The following is a 23,112-nucleotide window of genomic DNA, read 5'->3' as shown; positions in this document are numbered from 1 at the left end:
GTCCATGAAGAGCTGGATTTGGTACAAATGTACCTTACCTGTTCGCCTGAACAATATATGAAAGTGAAATTCACTCAGACAGCGTACCTGACATGCTGGCTGTTGCTGAAACTCTGCAAGGTAAGAAAATTTAGTACAAGTCTGTGATATTTTTCGTTAAGTTCCTATGTGCTTAAAATATAAATTGATCAAATTCTCTTCTGAAGCATTTGAGAATTCTTTACTATGTACTATGCAGTTTCCTTCATGGTTTATTAGTAGCAGGAGCTTTGTAAATATTGACATTGTACCCAGAAACAGGTGATCCAACAAGGGAAAACTCCATGAGGGCTACTCATGGAGTACTACACAAAGCAGTACATTAATAGTTGCTAGCCAGTTTATCTCTGTACACAGTTAGATAATTGCAAGAATTTCAAGATGATTTTTGATTAATTTCTAGGTGCAATATCTTGTCACGCTCTTTGCTGATTTGCATTAATCTCTTGTGTTGGATGAGCACTGGAATGTATTTAACTCAGAAAATGTAAACCTTATAAAAGTAAATAATTGGGTGGGGGTTTGGAGCATTTTCATCAATGTACTGGAGTTTTTGAGGGTGTTATTTTAAATTTGATCTTTCCACATCTAATAAAAATACTTTTGCCTAATGTATTACTGGATAGGGAAGCAACAAGGCAATGGACCAGGTATAAATGCTATAATTCATTCCATTTAATTCCTTGCAGAAAGCTACTGTAATGTTCAGATCCAAGCAAAGAAACATTGAATTCTACAAAAATCATGTGATTTAAGGTTTTAGATTTAATCAGGAAAGCACTGAGACATTTGAGCTTCAAATGCTGCTGTTACAATGGTGTAACAAGACTGTATTAGTAAATTTAGAATGTGTAACAGGTCTTTGTTTCTCTGTTTCTGCATTCAGATCTTACTGTCATGGGCATTTAGTTGATGGGCAGATCACCATATAGATCAAAACAAATGTTAAGGCAATATTTACTGACTGTTTTTGTTTCAGAAGTATGTGGCAGAGGAGATCCATGATGATGATGATGACGATGATGATGATGTGGATGATGATGATGACGATGATGATGATGATGAGGATGATGATGATGATGATGATGTGGATGATGATGATGATGATGAGGATGATGATGATGATGATGATATATATATATCATGTTATATCAATATAACATCAAAATGTAAACTGAACACCACTCACAGTGTTATGTGTTGGATTGCTAGAGAGCTTTGTTTCCATACATATTCCACATTTGTAGTGTCTTTGCTCCTGTCTGGATGTAGCACTTATCCTGTGGTGCCAATTGCTTGCATTAGGGGGCAGATAGAGACCCTTTCATAGGACTTTTTCTGGTATTATTTTCTGCAGGGATCTTTAGTGAGTCTGACTGAAAAGAAGTAGGAATCCACACAGCTATGGGAATGGAGTACACAGCCCTAGGGCAGGGGCCAGAGACAATTTATGAGGCAGACTCCTGGTCAGCACACACTTTGTGATGCTTTTGAGGAGTGCTGATCCAGGGTGGGGAAGGTTGAACCTTGTCTGGTTGCTGATTCGTTTGATTGGTTCTCTTGTGGTTTGGACTATTTGCAGCCATTGAGTTTGTAGGTTTTAAGAGCCATACTTGTATTACAGAAAGAGGCAGAACCTCACTTGTGACTACAAATCTAGTAGTTGGTCTGGGTGTTTGCAACAACTTCAGTCCCCAGGACTCACTGCCTGTGCATGGATTTTTTTGTAGATTAAATGTGAAGTGTGCACAAAGTTGAGTGGTCTGCACACAATGGTTTTGCACAACGTGGATGAGTTATCCTGTAGGATAAATGGTTGTTCCATTTCTTTGTGGGGAGTTTCTAAGAAGACAGGAAGAATTTTTAAAGTGCATGATTTAGAAAAGATGTTTCTGTATGTTTTTTTATGTTCTTGCATATGTTGTTAAATTTGCCCAGTGCATTTAAGTTTTTCTTGTTGGGAAGGAACAAAAGTAGAATGAGAAGAGGCTATGTAGCTTCTGTAAAAATCACAAATTTCTTCAGAAAGCTTTCTGTGAGCTTTAGAATGCCCTGGCTAAGCCAAGAGGATAACTAAACCTCTAATTTATTAATGATCTTTCTTGCTGAGCTTTCTTAAAGACTATTTGGATTTGAGACCCCACTTTCTTATTTCCTGACACTCTTCGATGACTTAAATCTCTCCCAAGTACTAATCCATTCAAAAAGTGCTAATTTTTTTTTCTCCTTCCCCTCACAAGAACAAAAGCAGCACAGTGTTGCTTTTTCTCAGGTTCTGCAACTTGGCAGAACGCAGCAATCCTGCTGTAGTGGGAGGGGAGGGAATGCCAGCAGCACTGAAATGGTGCTGCTGTGCTACAGAGCAGCCCTTTGTAACAGCTTGTGTACATCCCCTATACATCCAAATGTTCCCAGTTCTTGGCTGCAGACAGGGCCCCAGGTGCTCATGATTTGGAAAATATCAGTGACTCCCTGTAACTCCTGATCCATGCTCCCCCAGAAAGATTTACGTGTCCTTTGGGTCAGGGGAGCTCACCCTCCTGTACATTAACATGGAGAGAATGAGGAGAGACTGTGTTTAGCAGGTGAGAAACCAATCTGAGTGTGTGCTCATGCAGTTTGACATGAAGTTTAGTTACAAAATAATCAAATTCTACCAATGTGTGATGGGAACATGTGCAATAAGCCTGTCAGAGTTCAAGAGGTATTTTTGTAGACTGACATCTGGGAAATTTCCCACTCATGTTTCCCTTCCATTTCCAGGGGTCACCAGGACTTGTGGGGATGAGGAAAGAAACCCCAAATCTTTCTTTAATTCAGATTTAACACAAACTTACTTGGATTGATTCTCTGTTTCAATAGTTCATAATACTTCAGTGATATTCTGTACCTCTGAATATCAAAACCAGCTGGTGATTTCCCTGTTATTAACTATACCTTAAGCATTTTCTGTCAGCTCACCTGGTAATTTTTAACAGTCTAAAATCTATACCAAAGGCAAAATATTAGTGAGACAGATCTGCAATTCAAGTTCTTGTCCTGTCTCTGTATTTTTTAGTACTGGGTTGTACAGAGCTTCCTACAACTGCTTGTGCTATGAACTTGTACATGCCATGTAATGCATGGGTATGGATCCCAAGTGAAAGATTAAATCACTGTCTCATAGTTTAGGGCACAGGGGCTTCATTCTTTGCTATTCAGTAGATGTATCACTCTGTGTTCATAATCTTGCTGTCCTTGGCTCAGCTCATAGTAAAGGGGATAGGAAATTTGTTTGATTTTATTTCTTAATTTATTTTGATTTTTTTCTTCTTATTATAAACATTGTAGGGCTGGATTATCTTCCTGTAATTATGGGCAATGGTAAGGTCAGCCTGAATGAATTTTTGAGCTCTTTTTCAACATGGCTTATTGTGGTCACAGGAAGATTTTGACAGAGGAAGGAGCTGGACTTTGGTATAAAGAATGTGGGACATGGGTTTAAACAGTGGACAGATCACACTTGGACCAAAAATTCTGTGAGGGGACCTGACTGACTCCCTTCACAGCTACTTTGCAGCTACCTTAAGCATTTGTTGGAAATTATAAGGTTGTGTGTTTTGTTTTGTTTGTTTGTTTGCTTGTTTTTGTTTTGGTTGGTTAGTTTTTGCTATTTTTTGTGGGTTTTTTGTTGGTTTTGTTGTTGTTAGTTTTAGTTTTATTTGTTTGTTTTTGTTATTTGATATACTTACATGGTCTTGCTGCATCTCTAACTCCTTCCTAATAACTTTTGAACGTTCTGGCCAATCTCAGCAAAATTTGAGTGAGATAGAAGTTAACAGAGTTCACAAATAGCTCTTCAGGGAGTGAAAATAGACTCAGCTAATGCTCCTCCTGAGGGAAAGGCTCCTTCATAAAACTGTCCCATATTAAACATCAGAAATTTTGTAAAATGATTCCATATCCACGCTGGAGAACTGCAGAGCTGTAGGAAAGAGGACTCTGTTGGGTCAGCTGCTTGCAGAAATACATGTTTTCTCAGTAAAGTGTTTTTTGTTTGGCTATTAATGGAACTCCACTGAAGCCTACAGTTTGTCTTCAGTCCTCAGAGTAAAAGCCAAGAAGTGGCTTTAAGAAGTGCAACTTGAGACAACTAAAGAGGGATGTTTTGCAGAAAGCTTTAAACATTCCCTTCCCTCCCCTTTGGAACACTGATTTTTTTTTAAGCTTTCAGCCAGAATACTCAACCTTCTTTTAGTCATTTGGTCAAAGCTTCCAATATTTTATTTAGGGTCAGGCTCTGAGGGCAAACAGTCTGATTAGATACACTTAACTCCTAAAACGTCATAATCTGTTCTATGGGGCATGTTTTGTTTAGGGGTAATATTTCTGAATCTGTTTTCCTTTAATTTATGCTCCAATTTTCTGGATTCCTTTGGGCCAGAAATATTTAAACAGTCTGTTTTATATTGGAATAGTACTTGCAGTGCTGGGTAGAGCTAAGTGTTATAGAAGGACAAAGCAATGGAGATGGATAACATCAGAGGGAAAATTGGAATGTATTGAGCTGACAACGAGCTCAGTTCAGATTGGTTTCTCGTTCTGGCCAGAGATTTGGCTCTTTATGGGCAGTGTAAACCACTCAGCATGTGCTGAGGACTTTGACTTCTTCCTTTCCCCACTGCAAAAAGGAATTGAAAGTTTTCCAGTATCTTTAGTATTCATCAAGTATCCATCTCCTGGATCCAGCTCTGAGCTACAAGCAGTGTGTTCAGAGTGCAGGCTGTGAAAGACTGATGTGCAGAACCATTTCAAAGCATTCTTTATAAACCCGTGCAATGATTGCTGGAGAAGCCAGCCACATCCCTTGTTTACAACCTCATTTTCTGGAAATTATCACACCTTCATTTACAGGAGAGAAGGTATTCAATAGCTACTTTTCATCAGAACTGCCTTTCTCAGCTACCACAAGTTCTCAAAAAACACTATCAATCAAAGCTGCATTATTTTCTTCATGCTGTTGATTCAAGCCCAGTTCCTGTAACAAACCTGCAGGCTCCTGCAGCACTGCAGCTCATGAAACAGGGCAGAACTTTCTTGCTGAATTGTGACTTGATGGTTAGCTTAAAAAAATTTGACTGAAATCCTGAAAGACTAACAGAACACACAGGGTGGATTAAGAACCTGTAAGCAGATGACTGAGAACAAATTACTTCTTGTGCACTCTGGAATATTTGATGCTCTTCCTAGAAAGTGTCTCATTTATACAGAAATCTAAGAAGGTGCTGTATTTTTTTTTCCTCCTCATGTTTTGCGTTGGAAGAAGAGCAGAACTGGTGCTGGAAAGAAAAAAAAATCTTACTTGATGCTTCAAGTGTGGTGCTCTGAATGTGATTATTTACAAATCTGGATGAAAATTGGAAAATAAGGAGAATTTGTGCTGTTAAAAGACTTTAACAAGGTGTTGCCAGATAGCAGAATGTATAAATATCCACAAGAATGCTTGGGCAGGGCAGGTTTAAAAGTTTGCTCAATCCCTCTACCATTCAGGAGCAAGGAGTGAAATACAATTTCCATTCCTAAATAACAACAAAAGTATTCTTTTTACACACTGGAATTTGATTTTTTTTTGAAACTTGCATTTGCACTGAGAAAGAGTGTGTCTAGGTGCAAAAAGCCTATTCTTTGTAGAGCCATCAACCTTCAATTATACCAACCCAAATTTCTGTAAAAATGTTGTAAAATAATCAGATAATTAAAAACAAAAAACAAGCAACTTTTATCCCTTTGCTTTGAATAATAATAGATACATTGCATTTTTCTTAGTCAAAGGTAAGTTTTGTTCTCTAGCTTTGTTTTTTGATGAAATCAGTGAATTTATTTGTAGATTGCAGACAATAATATAATTTTGATTTCAGTCATTATAAGTGGACTGTCATTTAGATTCTACCATAAGAAGTCAGCACTGCTGTTTTCTTTAGCCATTCCAGCTGACTCTCTGTATTAATATAAGTGAGGCTGACTAAGGCAGACAAGGTCAATATAAAATCCACTTATATGGTACAGGTGGTGTCAATCTATCCCCTGGACAGCACCTGGAAAAGCTGGCTAGTAAGATGTATTGCAAAGTTGTTTAGTAAAACCTCATATTCCTCATATACTGATTAACAACATACTCTGGCATGTATGAGACAGGAAATTAACAGGATAAAAAATACTTCTTTTTATGGATCCTTCTGTATTTTCTACCTTTTCCTGGTAATTACGTTTGATATTATTCCCCAGAAAGCAGTATCAATGCTCCATATTAAATTATATGGGAAATAATGCCACAGTCCTTTTTTACACTTTATGCATTCCTTCAGAGCTAAACTGAAAAGAACTGAGAGGATGGGGGGAGAAAACCTAGAATTTAGAAAACATTTTGTGAATGTTTCTGTGCTGCCAAAGCAGACAGATAACTTTCATGCTCAGACACAAAGTTATGGGGTGGGGCATGCAGAAGGGATTAATGCTGTTTCCATATGAATAAGCAGGTTTTTTTTCGTATTATTTACTATAATCCTATTAGCACAATGGAGAAGCCTAGTACAGTTTGGTAGCCAGTCTCTCCCTGCTGGAGGAGAGACCAGGCCCTTAAGGTGTGGTGAGAAGCGCGTGGGTGATAAACTAGGATGTGAAGAAAATATTAATGTCAATGCTCAGGAGACAGTAACTTTCATAATGTTGCCAGTTAAGGTTTTCAAATTGGCATCTTTTCCCTTCAATTCCCAGCTCCTGGAGGCGTGTGACTGCATGAGGGTCTGATTTAAAATAAAACAAACACATTTTCAGGTGCTATAACTGCAGAGGAAAACTGAAATACCAATTTGCAGTGGAAAGTTCTTAAACAACGAGCCTTTCATCCTTGGACTTGTCAATCATCTTTCAAATGTTTTAGGGCTTGGATCAGCTTGTAAAAGATGTTGATTATAATAGCTGCTGGATTGACTTTTTTCTTCGCTTAGCCCAAATAAAAATTCAAAATGCATGAGTATAGCAGTATTCATCAGGAAAGAGCAGGCTTTAATTTCACTTCCCACATAAATAGCCGGCCAAAATGCCCAGCAGAGAAAGAGTACAAGGGGACTGACATCAGCAAAATGCAATGGAACCAGGAGAAAACGTCCTAAAAAACCCCAAAAACAGAGAGAGAGTCAGAAAGGGTAAAAAAAAAAATAAAAAAGGGTAAAAAAAGAAAGAGAAGAACATTTGCATTTTAGCTGCTAGAAGCAGGCAAAGGTTTCCAGAGCAAATCTGCACACAAGACATCCTGGGAACTGTAGTGGTCATAAATGGTGGAAGGTTTCCCACTGTCCATCAGATCAGTGTTTTCCACTCTCCAAGGACAACAGCTGCCTGTTGAACTGTGAGGGTGACAACACAGGGTGGCACTAATCTTAAAAAAAGTGATCTCAATGTGATCCCAGGGAATTTCCAGTCTTGCTGAAACCAGGGCTCTGTGTACACCTTTGTTTCCATGGATGTGTGTCCTTTTCATCCAGTTTGCTTCCAAGGCCCTGTCAGTCCCAACAGAACAGAACCTTGGGCTCCACAGTCCTGTCTTCAGAAGTCCCAAGCAGAGCAATGTCTGTTTTGTGTTGGGGACCACTGGTACAGATCCCCAGGGGAGCAGGAAACCCTGATCTCTGGAAACAGAGGGCTGGTGTCCATCCCACAGCACTGTCTTCCCACGTGTGCTCAATCCAAATGTACATTTCCAATTCAGTAGAGTTCATCCATTCCAGACTGAGAAATGTGCACAATCCTGTGTGAGCACACTGAAGAAGATTTGGGTTCACTCCCCTTCCTGCTTCAAGTTTCCAACAGGGCCTTGGATAAACTGCTTCACCTCTGCATCAGTTCTTCATCTGAAGGGAAAACTTGAGCATTCCCACCAGGATGCACACAGCTCTTTGAGAGGAAGGGTGTGCCTTGCACAGCGAGTCTCTGATTTGGGCAGCAGCCTGCAGCTATCATTGCATTACAAAGAGCAGGTGGAAGGGGAAATGGCCTGCTCATTGGCAGGAGAGAGAAAGATTAATTTGAATTTCATATTCAATTTGTAAGTTAAAAAACATCCAAAATTAATGGAACATTTAAGTTTTCAGATTAGATTTGTTTTAGAGTCGTGTAATAAAAAACTGGTAGGATGTTGCTGAGAAGCTTATGCAACTGGTTTTGGCTTTTAAGTGCCTTTTTTTGGTGGTGCTCATGCCCTGAGCAGTTTGAACCTCTAATTACTTATTTATTAGTCCATTTCTTCCACAAACACGCACACCTGTAGCAACACAACTCCTAGCAAGCTGCACAAGTCGAGGAAGAGACATGTCTGGAAAGCTCATTTCTGTCTCTCTTGGCCCAGTAAATTTTCACTTCAGTGGAAGTGCCATGTTTGAGAGCACAGTCCCACATGAATCAGCTGGAACCTCCTTACACCCCCATTGCCCCAAGAGCATGGGACTATACCACACTGTCATCCACTGCCAGAAAGTCTTTCCAAGAAAACCAAACCTACCTAGACAAGGTCAGGACCTTTGTTGTAAAACATACACCAGCTGTGAAAAGATTCAGGGATTATTTTGCTAAATTATCAGAGAGAAGTTGTTTCAGCAGATCGAAGGAGAAATCCTGGTGCCTCAGGTTTATTTACATGTTGTGTTTGATCCTGATGTTGCTTTGCACCTCTCCTGAGCAGCACTAGGAGTGAATTATCATCACATGAAAAAGATGTGAGGCAGGATGTTAGATGTTAGAGGCAGGAACTATTTTTATTTGCCAGTTCTTCAAACTGCCAGGTTAAGCACAAAACTCAAGTGACTATGCAAAGGCTTATAGAGATAAAATGTGCAGAACCAAAAATGTATTCTTCAGAAATCTGATAACTTCATTTGTTTTCAAATATGTGATCCTAGATGATGTGAAATGGTTTAGAAGACATTAGTAGTGGTTTCTTCTTTGTTTGTTTTATTTTCAGAATATCAGAGCTAGGTTTCTGAAGCTGTTTTTTTATTTTAATGATTTACTACTGCCACTACAAAAATGGTAATTCTTTATAAAAAAAAGAAACAAGTGGAAAGAACAGGCTAAAAGTGAGCATGGAGAAAAGTAGATAGGGTTGATGGTTATTTTAGAACAAATTTCAGGAAACTTCATTGTTCAGGGATAAACTAATTTTGCTTTGAATTAAAATCTATTTATTTGAACAGGTCAAACAAAATCTATTTATTTGAATAGGTATAGCTTCAAGAGTTAATTTTAGTTACAGATGTTTCACTCTCCCTTCTCATTTTCATGAACCCCTTTGCAGTTTATCCTAAAGCTCCCCAAATGTGCAGTTCCTGTTCTAAGAGAGAGGTTTTATGTGAGTGTGTTACAAATGGAGGCTGAAACAGAGGGCAAGGAGCTCCCTGAGAAGAACATGCACTTCTCCAGACAAACAGTGGGGCACTTGCTTCTAGGGAGAGTCAAAGCTGCCATAAGCAGCAGACCTTGGTGTACTGCAGGGTGCTGTACATCTGTATCTGTATCTACCTATACCTCAGAATAAGAAATAAAGGCACATAATGGAATCTGTGACCCCAAGGCTGGATTTACCAGCACTCACAGGACCATGATCAATTTTCCAAGTTCTTCTTTTATATTATTTTCTATCTTTCTTTAAAAATAGAAAACAAGTTTTCATTTGGCCTTGGAAAATCTGAAGGAATGTGATCATTACTTAAGTGATTAAGGATCTTCTGTGATTAAGGATTATGCATAGCCTACAATGCTACTGTAGCTGAGGATCTTCATCTTAAAGCTCATAGTTTCTGTGAAACTCATGAGGTGGGAAAGGTCCATACAGAAAAAGAAATCTGGGAAAATGTGTATAAGGAATGGGGTTTGGGGTCACTGTGTAGAATGGAACATCAACTGCTCTTTTGTAAGGCATGAGTATTGGAGGTGGGCAAAATGACTTCAGGCAGAAACTTCAACTTGCAAGTTTTATTTTACCTTTTCCTTTCCAATGCAAAGTTCAAGCCAAGTTCACAAAAGTTTGTGAACCCTTCAGCAACACTTGGCTAAGTTGCAAGCCTGAAATTGTATGTGGTTTGGGTGCAAATCAGGATGGGTTTGATCCCAAGCCTCTTGAAACACAGCACTTCTGGCCACAAGTAGCTCTGTATTTCAGCCTTATTTGCAGCCCACATCTAAACTTGCCCAGAGGAAAGCTGTGGCCCAAAGCCCTGTGGGTGATGCCCACTGCACTTCTCATTGGTTTTTCACAGAAATGTTGAACATTGTGTGCTTGTCCTGGAGGGGTGGCTTGGGTTCCCGTTCAGCTAGAGGGTCATAACAGACATCCCTATGTCTAAACTTCACAGCTGAAGGGGAAACATGTGCCTCTCACCCAGTTTTCCACATGGAGTTTTCTTCAGAACAGACTCCTTCCTGGTGAAAGCCAAAATAATTCCAAAGGGTGCCCATTAGCTCTGTTCCTAGGAATTACTAGGAATTTTTAAAAAATTAATCTGTAAAGACTTTTTGACCTGTAGAAGATTCCTTCAGGTAAAATTCCTTCAGTTCTATTCTGTGTAGTGCAAGGTCTGGGAAAAATTTCTTGTAGAAATCACAAGTTGGTTCCTGCAGGTCTCAGGGATTTCTTTGTGCCAGTAGCCACAATATGGGTACCTGCCATGATGGTAAGGTCAAATGTTTGGTAATCCAGAATGAGCAAATGCTGGTCCTGCCTGTGTTAAAGACTTGCACATCTGTGGGGTTGAATAGCTAGATAAGGTGTTATTAATAATTATTAATACAGTAACTAATTGTTATAAATGCTGAGGGAACTTTTATAAAAGCTATTATGGCTTGACTGTATTTTGCTGCCAAGTAGCAGTGTGTTATTTTGTGACATTGGTTATCCTTTCCTCTTTGTTACACTGAGTTGAACAACCTTGAAACTCCAGCTAAACAAGTCTCCAGTCTTTCTGAATTTGTATGGAATGACTAAGCTTTGGCTGAGAGTTTTCTGACGTGGTAATGCCTGTTCATGCCTCTTCCTGGCTTCCTTTCTTCTCTCTGAAGGGCAAGCTCATGAGTAAGATGACTGGGAAATAAATGCCAGCAACTTTTATATAATAACATGAGGAGTTAGTCTGCAGCTCTTATGGCAAAGTTTTAAAGAGTTACCATGTAATCACTCCTTCCAGAGCCAGCTCCTCTTAGAGAATTCTTGGGATGTGCTTTGTCTGTAAGATGCTAAACCCCAAGGGCCCAAGTGAGGTAGAGGTTTTGGCTTTTCTAGTGAGAAATGGGTAGGTTACTTTCCCTGTCACCTGTAGGCAGCTGTCACTGCCTGCTCCCTTATATATTGTGTCCATTGTCCCTTGAGCAGTGGCTAAGAAAACGTCCATGTCCAGCCCTTTCTAGAGGCAGGTGTTACTGTTTAGCTGTAATTACTCATCTGTGAACACTTTTCAAGTGACACAAGCCTGGTAGTTTTTAATCTTTATGTAACAAGCATTCAGGAAAGAGCTGTCTGATTTTTTCCTTTTATGGTCTCTATCCTAACTGACTATAACAGATGCAAACTTTGGATATGGAATAAATTTTTTGAGCGAGGATTGCAGAGTTTAGAAATCTTGCAGTTTGCTGTTAAACTATCCAAATGTGGTCTTGATGTATGCGCTTTGAAACTGTTTTGTTCCACAGTCCACAGTGAAATCCAGAATTCAAAGCAAGTTGACATTGTTAAGTACCATTTTTAGTGTATTTTGGTACAGGTCAACTTCTATTACCTCTTTTCACTTCCAAAAATTACTTCTGTTAAGACCTCAACAAACTTAAGACTGTGATTTTGCAGCAGCCTAGGTTATATGTGCATATAGGTAGTACAAGGTAGAATTTACTACAGCACTCTGTCTCTCCACCAATCTGTGTTCACCTTTGCTTGCTGCCTCTCTCTGTGCTTTTCTTTCCAGACCAGTCTCAGCTTCCAGCCCTTGGATGCCTGCCTCTCCTGCCCACCTGGGCGTTGATTATCTTAAAGAATTTCCTTTTGCCAAGTTCTTCTTTTCAGACACAAACATTTCTATACAGGGTGTGGATTACACATGTTCTCGTGGCAGATGCTGGACTTCAAAAAGCAAAGTTCTCAGCAGAAATGTTATATTCTGCTGGACGTAATTACCACCAAGACAGTGTTAGTACATTCTTACAAGATAAACAGAATTTTTTCTCAGAGAATGACTTGCACCAGGTACTGCCAAGCACTTTAAGCTGATCTGCTAAGCAATAAAGTGTTTAGGACTCACTTATGATCTGACACTAGAGTTTTCTAATGCTCACAGTTTTGGGAGTTACACCTGACTTATGTCACTATGAAGTCAGAGCATGGTTGGCTATTTATATAAAGTTAGCCTCAGAGAGCTTCCAAACTGAACATTTTTTGTTTAAAAAATTCTTCTAGATCCCTATCCAGAGTGAGGTTTTCATGTGGGAGCACCACGTAACATGATTACTGTTTTAGAGATCATAAAGAAAAAGGGATGAATATTAAAGCACACATACTAACTGGGATACTGGTGGGCAGGAATTCTGCTCCCATCTTTTTTTTTTTTTGCAGTGTGTTAGTGATAGTTTCCTCCCCTCCCTCTTACACTGAGCTCCACTCTAAGTAACTGCTTAGGTTAAGTTAGGTTTTCTTTTCCTGTTTTAACTGTTATCTTTTCCCTCACTTCATTTAACCCACCCTGTCAGAAAGAATCCTGAATACATAAAAAGCTTTTGCAGTGTGCCCTGGAGCATGTCTGCTGATGAAGCACATACAATGTAATTATGGATAGCACGATGCAGCATCATGAAGTGCCTTTGTTTACTTCTTCTCTATCAGGAGAGTATAATGAATGGATTCACTGGGGAAATGCAAAAGCAGATGCCTTTGGCTGGCTCCTGTTGTTTTCTTTTTGGCAAAGACAGAGGGACGAATCTGCTCTGGGACAACCCCACTGAAGTCAGATGAGTTACACCAGGCAGAAACTGGAACTTTTTTCTTTTCTTCTTCTTATTTTATTTTTTTCCCATTTTTAAATTTTGTTGATGTTGTTTTGCTTTTTTTGTTTTAAGAACACAGTTTCCAGGTATTTTTTCCCTGACTGTCCTAATTTCTCTTTCCACAGAAAGCCTATGAGAAAAGACTGTCTGCTTCTAAAAAGGTAGGATATCCTCTTAGTCACTAATAGCTAATTTCCTCAGCTGTATACATTCTATATGTATCAACCAATGGTTGTAATAATAAATTAATAGCTAACTTTTTATATTTTTAAAAATACTAAAAAGCTGGAATCTTGTTTCCTGAATGGGACAGTAAGAACAGATTGTGCTGTGAGAGGGATGCAGTACTAACACACAGCTGTGCTGCTTCAAGGCTGTGAGATGTGCTCAGAGCTGGCCTAGGCCAGCACATGGTATCACCTTGAAATGTGTACTCATACCTGGCATGTACTGAGGTGTAACACTGGGCAAAGCTTCTGAGGGGAGATGTCTGTGAAAGCACTCCATTTCACATGTCTGCAGAGCCTTTAGGGAAGAGAAACCTGTGGCAACTCATGGTATCATGCATGTTGGCAAGGGATAATCTTAAAAGTAAGTTTATTTGGGTAAAACTGAATTGCACAGTGTAATAACAGAAGTTAGCAGGATTGCTGCTGCGTTCTGCTTGCTTGTGCAGTGACCATACTTCTGGGTTTTTCTCCTTCTACCAGGGGCCTGAATGGTGCCTCTGACATAAAACCTGCTACTTACAATTTGCCTTTTGCTGAGGCTCCCTTTGTGCTCACACAAGGCAGCTGGCAGGAGCACTGACCTCCCCGGAGCAGAGCTTGCCAGCACTGCCTAATCAATATTCAGTAGAGCTGGCTGCTCATTGCAAAGCCATTGATTGTCTCTGGAAGGTCACTCCCCCTGGGTGTCCCTTCTCAGCCTCTTGCCTGTACCTCCCCTCCACCCCCACTCCAGGCTCTCAAGAGGAAAGAGTGCTGGGATGGAAATGAGGTTCCCATTCAGAATCTGAATAATTTGTCATCAGATCTCAAAGCTGTCTTTCCCAAGAAGATTCCTCACTGCCAGATTTTTGTTTATACCAGTTTTGTACTTTTAATTTCTGGGATACTTTTCATGATTGCAAGCTGTGGCACTTGAAGCCTTAGGTGTATTCGACTCAGGCAGGTTGCTCTAAGCCTTGGTTTCCTGTGACCAAAGGAAAAAAACCCACATCTTTTGCACAGCTGTAGGTGACCTGTCTGACTTCTTGTATGGAAGGGGAGAGCCACGATTTCATATTCCATGCTATTCAAAAGTAAATGAACAGGGAGACTCATAGAAATGTAAAAATATGGCACAAACCCATGTTTGCTGGTGTGCACTGCTCAGAGCACACCCAATTCCTCCTTAACACAGGAGAGGACAGTGTGATTTGTGTGGCACAATGCCTACCCATTACCCTAAAGTGAGTTTGGTAAAAATCATATCAAAGTCTCTCCTTTTAAATGTGAATTGTCCACTTAAGGCTGTATTCAGTCATTAATACAGCAGTAGAGAACTGTGAAATAAACATGCAAGTCTAAACACTTGAATTCATTAGGAGTAATACAGTCCAGGTATATAGAATGATACAAAAGAGTTACTGAAGAAATAGTTTTATAATGATCTGTAATGTGTATGTATTGTGCTTAATATGTGACTTAGGAAGGCTGGCCAATACCTAATACCTTAATCTAGGTGCTGGAGGGAGCACCTAGATTAAAGTATTAATCTAGGAATTCTCTTTGTCAAATGATTGAGGGAGTTAACTTTATACACCTTCATACATTTTCTACAAAGTCTACTGCAAAACATCAGTCTAAAAGGAATAGTTTGATGTGGTTATTTTGATTATAAATATAACATTAACAATCACAGCAGAGATTACAGGTCAAAAAGGCAAGGTCAGAGGTCTCAGAGGAGGGGAGTGGACAGGTGGAGCTTAGAGGCAGAAGGGTAAAAGAAAGGCATTTGGCACAAAAGAATTGTATTCCTGTCTCCATGACACTGCTCAGTTCATATCAGTGCCCTTTCCAAAGAGCAGAAACTGCACTGTGTAAAACTGTCTGCATTAGCAGAAGAATTGAGCTGGCAGTTGATGGGTCCAGCTTCCTGTTTGTAATAAGGAGATTGAGAGTCAGTAGCTCTCAAGCTTTATCCTACTTGTCTCTTCTCAGTTTGTGTCTGAGGCATCACTAAATCCAAGGCAGACGCCTCTGTCTGAGCAGGAGGCAGAAATGCAAGTCAGAGCACAGTGGAAGTTACTAAGTCAGTAAAGGTGAGCATCTGCTCTTTTCCTGCCCTTAGCACTGAGGGAGGAGCTGCTGCTGCTCTCTGCCTCTGGCTTTGTACTGAATGTTCCTGCAGTGGCTGGCAGTGTTCACAGCTGCTGGAACAACACCTAGGCCACACCTGGCAGCACCTTGCTCTGCTGTGTCTTGGTTCATCTCACAGTGGTCTGTGGTTTGTCAGGCGCTGATGGTTTAGCCCGTGTCTCCAAGGGCTGCCTCAGCAGCCAGCGATCTGGTCCTGTCACTGATACAAACAAGAGAGATGATGACAGAGATGTGGAAAACGGCAGGCTGGCATTAACTGGGGTTTGTTTCACCAAGGGAGTTTCCTGTCAGCTCCCCATCCTCCTGAACAAGGCACCTGCCTGACTGCCAGAGAAAGTTTGGTTAATCATAATTAAGGGATTAAAATGAAAGTGGACAAGGTAGAGACAGTTCCTCAGCTGACAGAGAGGGAACTGATCCTGGCACAGCAGAAAAGTGTCTCCACATGCCTTCCTTTTTCCCAGGAAGTACTGTCTTTTTGGTGTTAGCTGTCAGTCCTCTGGCTTTAGAGAGTGTTTTGGCTATTGTCTGTAAAGAGGCTGTGTTGATAGTAAAGGGAGAAGATCTCTGAGACACAGTTTTGTAATAAGTTGGAAACCAGTGACATTTACATCCAGTTAGTCTTTCAGCTGTCTTTAACATACCTGAGACATAAAGAATGAGGTGAAGGGCTAAGATTATTCCATTGTTAGAGAATATTATCAGTGTATTACAAAGGAAATCGTAACAGGGAGCCTACAGTTCCCATTCCTCTATTTGGCAGAACCTTCCTGTCCCATTTATATTTCCATGACCCTGTAGCAATCACTGCAGTGCTAGAGGGAAATACTGAATGGAATGTGTTTCCAGCAATTGCTGCTGATGGAGCGAAGTAAGTCAGCATTTTGGGACCAAACTCTTCACACCAATCACCAGCAAATCTATCTGATGTAGCAGGAATATCTGTCCTGTATCTCCTTTCCATTGTGCTTTAGGATGTAGTGAGTGTTTAGGGAACCAGAGTTCTCTTGGTGCTTCAGTGACATCCTGTGGGTTAAAGAGCAGTGACCTCTTTGTGAAACATTGCATGAAAAATCTCCAAAGAGACATGAAATGCTCCTGAAGCCATCTTATGTGGTTGGCAAATACAATATATTGGAGTACACTCATGTTTTTCCTTCTGAATTCTTCATTATGCTGATTATGCCTATGAGCTACACAGGTATTCAAAGTGATAAAAAAGAAAGATTTCATGATAACTGAGAATGTATTATGTTAAACATGAGAACCCTACATTTGTTTCAACAATGTTTTTTTTTAGTGGAGAAAAAAATGTGTGTTTCTGTCCTGGCAGAAAATGTGGAAGGAGAACACAGAGGTTAACTGTGTAAAGACTTTTTGTAAAGTCCCATGTCAGTGAGGTCATGAAGGCTAAATAACTGTAGGACTGACCTCCACAAGTGGCAGGTGCACAACACAAGTTTGTATATTCAGTGTAGAAAATGAAATATCCTTTGGAATTCATAAGCGTTGAATAAAATTTTGAAAGATCAAGAAAACTTTAACACTGGCAACAGTGTTACACTTGTGTTTTTTAAAAACCCTCCCTCAAATAGATGTGAAGTAATGGCTGATATTTTGGGCTCTGTGGATTCTCAGAGCAATTGTAGGTGAGTGGCTGTCTGCAGACTTCAGACTGTTGTGGTGTATGTTTGAACAAGTGGTTCAGCTCACATTGGAGAGAGCTTGAGCCCCTGAACACATATAGACCTCATTTTATTACAGGACTCCATAAAAGTCTTAATATATCACTGCCTGTAAGTAATAAAACTCCAGTATCCAGAATTGTGTGTAAGGCCAGACTTTTGTAGCAGGTATGTTGTGTACATACTCTTACATGCCCCGACACTGTTCTGTACTCACCCTGGAAAGGACTGGACAGAAAGTATTCTCAGTAATCCTTGCCCCCAGGCAGAGGGCTATGTCAACTCTTAGGGCAAAAGACAGCATTTCCCATTATAAGTGAAATATATTTCTAGTAGATAGAGACGAGCTCCTGTCCTGCATGATTAAATACTGGTAAAAAATACTTTGATTAAATACTGGTAAAAGGCCCACTAAAGAATCTGTCTTGTGTGTTTGTAACCTGAATTATGGTGCTACAGATCCCTGTTGCCTTCCATTTTGTAGTTGTGACAAGTATTCTCTCCTGAGTTGATAAGTGTAGTGTTGGTTATTCTCTGTTTGCTGTCAGTGCAAACTCTGCAAACAAAGAGAATCTGGGTTCATTTGTCTGCAGTCACTTTCATTCTGGTACTTGAAAGGCTGTTGTAGAAAGAGTACAGTGGTGGTGTGTCCATCTCTGCTCACAACAGGTGGAATTGTTGCATGCAGTGATTACACATCTCAGTTTGCTCTGCAGTCAAGAGAATGTTTGTTTCATTGGTCAAATTTAATCTTAACATGACATTGGTATGTAATAAATTCACCTTTAGCTTTCTAAGAACCTGATTTAGCTTTCAAGGTAAAGCAGCACTTAGAAGATGACCAACCACATCCTTTGAAAAGAAGGAAAAGAGAATGATAAAAAAGCATTTGTTGCTTTGCAATTTTTTATGATAAAGAGCAAAACCCAAAAGATAATGCTATCCTGACCCTCTATAAACTATTTGCTTTTCTCCAAGTCCAGGAAAGCACATCATTTATAGAGGATCAGGACAGCATTATCCTTTCCTTTAAACAGGCCTGTACTTTTTTGTATAGAGTTGTGGGGGTTCTTTTGTATAGACCTTATCACCATGGTGTCTGAGTGCCTTCTCCATGCATTCTGTCTTCCAGTATCTTTTTGTGAAGTAGCAAAAGGAGATTTGAGGGGTGAATATAGTGAATTATTGGCTCAAGGTCATTCAGCAAGTCTAAGGCAGAAAAAGGAACTGAATGCAGATAACCTAACACTCATATATTGTCTATCCTTTATTTTAGGAATGAATGGATCCCAAAGATTGAAAGGAAACCACAATATTATTTCCTGTAGCTATTCTCAGCCTAGATTCACTCAGATCCAGGCTTTTCCTTGGCATCTATTCAAAGCAGTAGACAAAAGGCAGATGTGTTCAACAGCGAGCCCCTGGTTACAGCATGACATTTGAGCCTGCATCACTGTCACCTCCTTTTTTGTTATAACTATTCCTGTGTAACATCCTCTGTGCCTGCCTGCTGCAGAGAACCACTTTCTATAGAAACTGGCTTGTAAAATGCTGGGCTGGTGGCCAGTGAGGACAAGGGGTTTGCCTGGGGGCAGCACAGAGCTGATTCCTTCACTCATTGCTGCTCTGGCTTCCTTCAGCCATTTGGGACCTGTTCCCCCCTGCTGCTGCGTGTGCAAGCAGGAGCTCCCGTTCAGGGTGCTCCTCCTGGACCCCAGGAGCTCCCCCTGGTTCAGAATGGAAGTAAAATGTGTTTCAGTATCCCCATTCACATCAGTGTTGACATGTCTGTCTGTGCCTGTGCTAGGCACCATATAAAGAGCGCTGGGATGTTTGCAAAGAGGATTTCTTCCCAGGAGATGCCTGCTTATGGTGGTGCTTTTCTCACTCTAGAGTTTGTAGCAAGAGTGTGGAGGTGAAACTTGTTCATCTTTTTATTGCAGTGTCCCTCAGTGGGGACAAAGTGCATGGCTTAAAGATCCCTCATCCCCTCAGTGCTCTGCTATCCTGGGACACCTAAGTAATTTTCTTCTCTCTGCTTGAACTCAGTTCCTGTCTTTCTTCAGGTGACAAAGTGAAAGATCCCTGGGCAAGTTGTGCTCCCATCAGGTACTTTACCTGATCCATTATGATTTCAAATCAGAATTTGTCCACTAGTTTTGAATTTAGGTGGCAAGTCAGGATGCTGAGCAGTGTGACTGCGTTGTACATGGATCCTACAATTTCTGCCTGTTGAGCCATTGACACAAGAATATCAGCTTTGGTTTCCCTCTAAAATAAAACTAAAATTGGTCTATGGTTTGCATCCATGGAAGAGGAATTGCATTTAGAACAGTGAGAAAACAAATACTAGAAATTTCTTGGTTAGGTGAAATCGATGAGTAATTTCATACCCACTTTTAGCTGCTGCTGGAGTGTCTCATTGCAAATTCAAGATCATAATTAAGATGCATAATCTGCAGGATAAATTGTTTTAAAAGTTACATATATAAAGCTATTAAACTACAATTTTCACCAGGTTTTCCTGGAGAAACATTTTCTGAGACTTTGTACTGTAGACAGCATGTAAAAATATATGAGGTTCTTCAAATTATAGTGAGGAAAACCTGAGCTCAACCTTGGGAGGATGAATTGCTAAAGCACACATTTCATATTATATTTGCTTGTTTATAACAAGAATGTTGCAGTTGCCATCTATATAATTATTCACACTATATTGCAAAGAGAATGGGGAATCTGCTTTCCAAATACAGGTTTACAGTCCATTAAAGACTTCTGGTTTAGTGTACAGCAGGAGAAACATCAGGAAACAAAGCTTAATCATCACCATCCAGATGAAAATATTTTGAAGGGTAGAAAGTAATTCAGAAGCCATGGATCTATTTAATTGTTGACACTTGTCATTACACTTGATGCCACCACTTTGCAGCACTGACCTGGAAGGTTCTGCTGCAATAAGCTTCTGTCTGGTGAGCATACTCATACTTTTTATACCTTGTTGATATTTCTTCGTAACATGCTGATGTCTGCAGCAATCTGTGTAAAAAGTATATTCAGACTGAGGTCTTGCAGTAGACACTGCAGAAAATAGATGAAGATGTATAAAATTAACTCCCTCAATCATTTGACAAAGAGGATCCCTAAGAATCCAGTGCTCTCTCCCTCCAGCACCTAGATTAAAGTATTAAGTATTGGAAATGACCACTGTCCAGCCTTTCTAATTCACATACTAAGCACAACACAATTTATAGATCATTGTACACCACTTTCAGCTCTGCCAAGCTTCCCAATCATTTACTGACACTTATTGAAAGTGTTTGAGTGCTCAGAGTTTAGTAGGATTTTCTTTTCTCATCTGGGCTTGGAATAGTTTTTATCAAAATCTGCATTCCATGAGGGTATGGATATGTTTGTGTCCTTATGTGCATAGCAACCCATGGTAACTTAACCTCTGCTGCCATCACATCTGTGAAAGGAATGGCTTATTGGGAGTCCTGACTGTCCCAAAATGGGCAGTGGGGGAATGCAATTGTACCCAGTATCAGAGTTTACACTCTGACTCCTGAAATCGCAAAGGGCCATCTTTTACGGTCCTGAAGAACTTGAAAAATCACTTTTTAGAAAGTTTTTAGCTTAATTCCTAATGAAACGAGGCAGTTGAGAGGTCCATGTCTATCTGTCTCATTGCACGTACCTTTTGAAACTATTAACAGTTTTTAACCAAATTTAAAAGAGAGGTAGTAGAGCATCAAAGCTTTCTGCAAGTTATATACACACTGGCATTTAAATAATCAAGGAATATTCAAATTAGTGCTCTTACCAAGGGAACTCCCCAAATGTGTGTTTTTATTGACAAGCCCCAACAGGTCAGTCAGCATTTATGGGTGGGAACAGAGCAAATGTGGTGAGAAAGGGTTTATTAGGAGGCAAAAATCCATAGGAAACCCGCCTTCATCAGTTCTGTCTCTTGGGGAACAAGCTATTGTATAGCAGAGCACAGAGATGCTGCATAGATGTGAAACCTCAGTTACAGTTTAGCTTTTGTCTTTTACTAAAAGAGTGTAATGTGTAGAGACTCTTTCAACATTTGGACAGTGGAGCTGAACAAAACAGAGGCCATTATATGCAATATCTGTCAAGACTTGTGAATGGTCTGTGTTAGCTTGCCAAATGCAAATGAGGATTATCCATTCATTTAGTCCAAGAGAGAAAATGATATAACTTCTTTGGTTCAATTACTTTATTGTGACAAATAAACAAGGATGAGAGGACTCCAATATGGCAAATGGTCAACTTCAGATAGCTGTAAGGGCTGTAGAAATCACACTGCTCTGACAGTAAGCCTTATTTTACATTCTTTGCTCAGACACAGTCCCAACATCTTCAAAGTGATTTATATGCTCCCTCCACAAGTAGAAATCTTGTAGAAGAATTGAGACCCAAGTCTCACTTATTTGCTTTGGACTTCTAAGGCAAGGATATATTTGTCTTGGTTGGAATGTGGGGTGTTCTCAAGAAGCCTGAGCTACCCTATTTTCTCTCTGCTGTATTTTCAGTCACAGCACTAATGTAATTTTGTACATCTCTGTCATGAAGTAGAGACATTCCACTATTTTCAGATGCTGGTCGTGGGAGTGAAAGGGATGTGGAGCTGAGAAGTGCTGGCTAGTTTCCAGCATGTGAGTCCCAAGCACTTTGCAGAAGGAAGCCACAAGGAAAGGGTTCAGCAGCTCCTCTGCACCTCAGCTGAGTTTGTGAGACTCACCCAAGGAGTTGATAAGGCTCTGGGAAAAAAGATGGCTGGGCTGAGGGGAAGCAGACATGTTTGTGATTGCTGCTAAGGCTGAGCCTCTCAGATGGACATGGTACAGGACAGTTGAGCACCCCAAAAGCAGCAGGTTGGATGCCATGGTGGTGCAGTCCCTGGCTGCTCTCTGCTGCCCAAAGAGAGCTGCCCCATGTCACTGCAGGGACTGAGCTGACAGACTCTGCCTCTTACACCTACAGGCAGTGGGTCCAGTTCAGCCCAGAGGTCAACAAACTGCTACAAAAGCAAGCTCTCACCTGAGTGACCTGCCCCACAAGCTGCAGCTCTCTTGGCAAAATATTTGTGCCTCCTGGCAAAGCCTCATGTTCTCACCAGCACTGTGTTATGGCTGCTCACTCAGCACAAAAACCTCTTGTGCATCATACAGAGAGCACAGACCTCCAGCACCTGAAGCTTCAAGCAGGTTTCACCAGTATCCCTTCACTGCAAGAATTAACAACTTAGTTTAGAAAATAAAAAAAAAAAAAGATTTGTTACCTTTGTCTCACAAGAATGTTTCTTTGAAAGATAAAGGACTATTTCACTTGAAATAGTTATTCCAGAAGCCTGATTTGGAGAGACACGTGGTGTGTGGTTCATCTTTCTTTCCCAACACTGGTGGGTTAGTGTCTTCTCCCACACCTAGCTCCAAAAGTGCTCAGATGTTTTTGAAGGAAATGAAGTGGGGGCAGCTTGCCCTCTGCTGGCTGCTGGCACCCAGGCCTCAGAAGGAACTCCAGAGAGGGACTTCAGGAGCTCGACTCGTGATCTGCCTAATTCTGCTGGAGTATAAACTGGTTAGACCCAGATGGGTGTTGACATAAAGACCCCTTCTTTAAAATGGCTGCCGTGGGAAGTGGAGTTGTCTGTCAGCAGCCAGCATGAGCGGCAGCATAATCATCCTCTGGCTCGAGCTTGAACCATCAGGTGTCAGCCTAGTTCTGTCTCCAGGATTTCAGTGCTGAGTTACACCAGTTATCTCCTTTCCAACGAGCTCCCTTTCTCTGCCTCACCATGCACACAAGAATGAGGGACAGGTGCTCCCAGTGAAGTCAAGAGCACCTTCATATTCCCTCGGAGAGAGAAAATGAAGGGCTGGAAGGGTAAGTCAGGAATGGCCAGTAGTGCTTCCCGCACGTGGCTGTCTTTTACAGGACGGTAC

General features: G+C 40.5%; 1 protein-coding gene across 1 annotated transcript in view; it reads left to right on the top strand.

Annotated features, from left to right (window-relative positions):
- Positions 1 to 23,112, top strand: part of ARHGEF4 (Rho guanine nucleotide exchange factor 4) — a 214,277-nt gene continuing 191,165 nt past the window's right edge. Inside the window, exons 1-2 of the mRNA XM_088060802.1 lie at positions 1 to 120; positions 13,221 to 13,256. Coding sequence (XP_087916928.1) covers positions 28 to 120; positions 13,221 to 13,256 — 129 coding nt within the window. The 5' untranslated portion in view covers positions 1 to 27. The remainder of the gene's footprint in view (positions 121 to 13,220; positions 13,257 to 23,112) is intronic.

The sequence above is a fragment of the Pseudopodoces humilis genome, chromosome 11 (assembly GCF_049639895.1).
Source record: "Pseudopodoces humilis isolate 2021_Gansu_Grassland_sample_001 chromosome 11, ASM4963989v1, whole genome shotgun sequence".
Classification (NCBI taxonomy): Eukaryota; Metazoa; Chordata; class Aves; order Passeriformes; family Paridae; genus Pseudopodoces; species Pseudopodoces humilis.
Note: the sequence above shows the minus strand (reverse complement) of the source record. Positions and strands in the feature narration are given on the sequence as shown.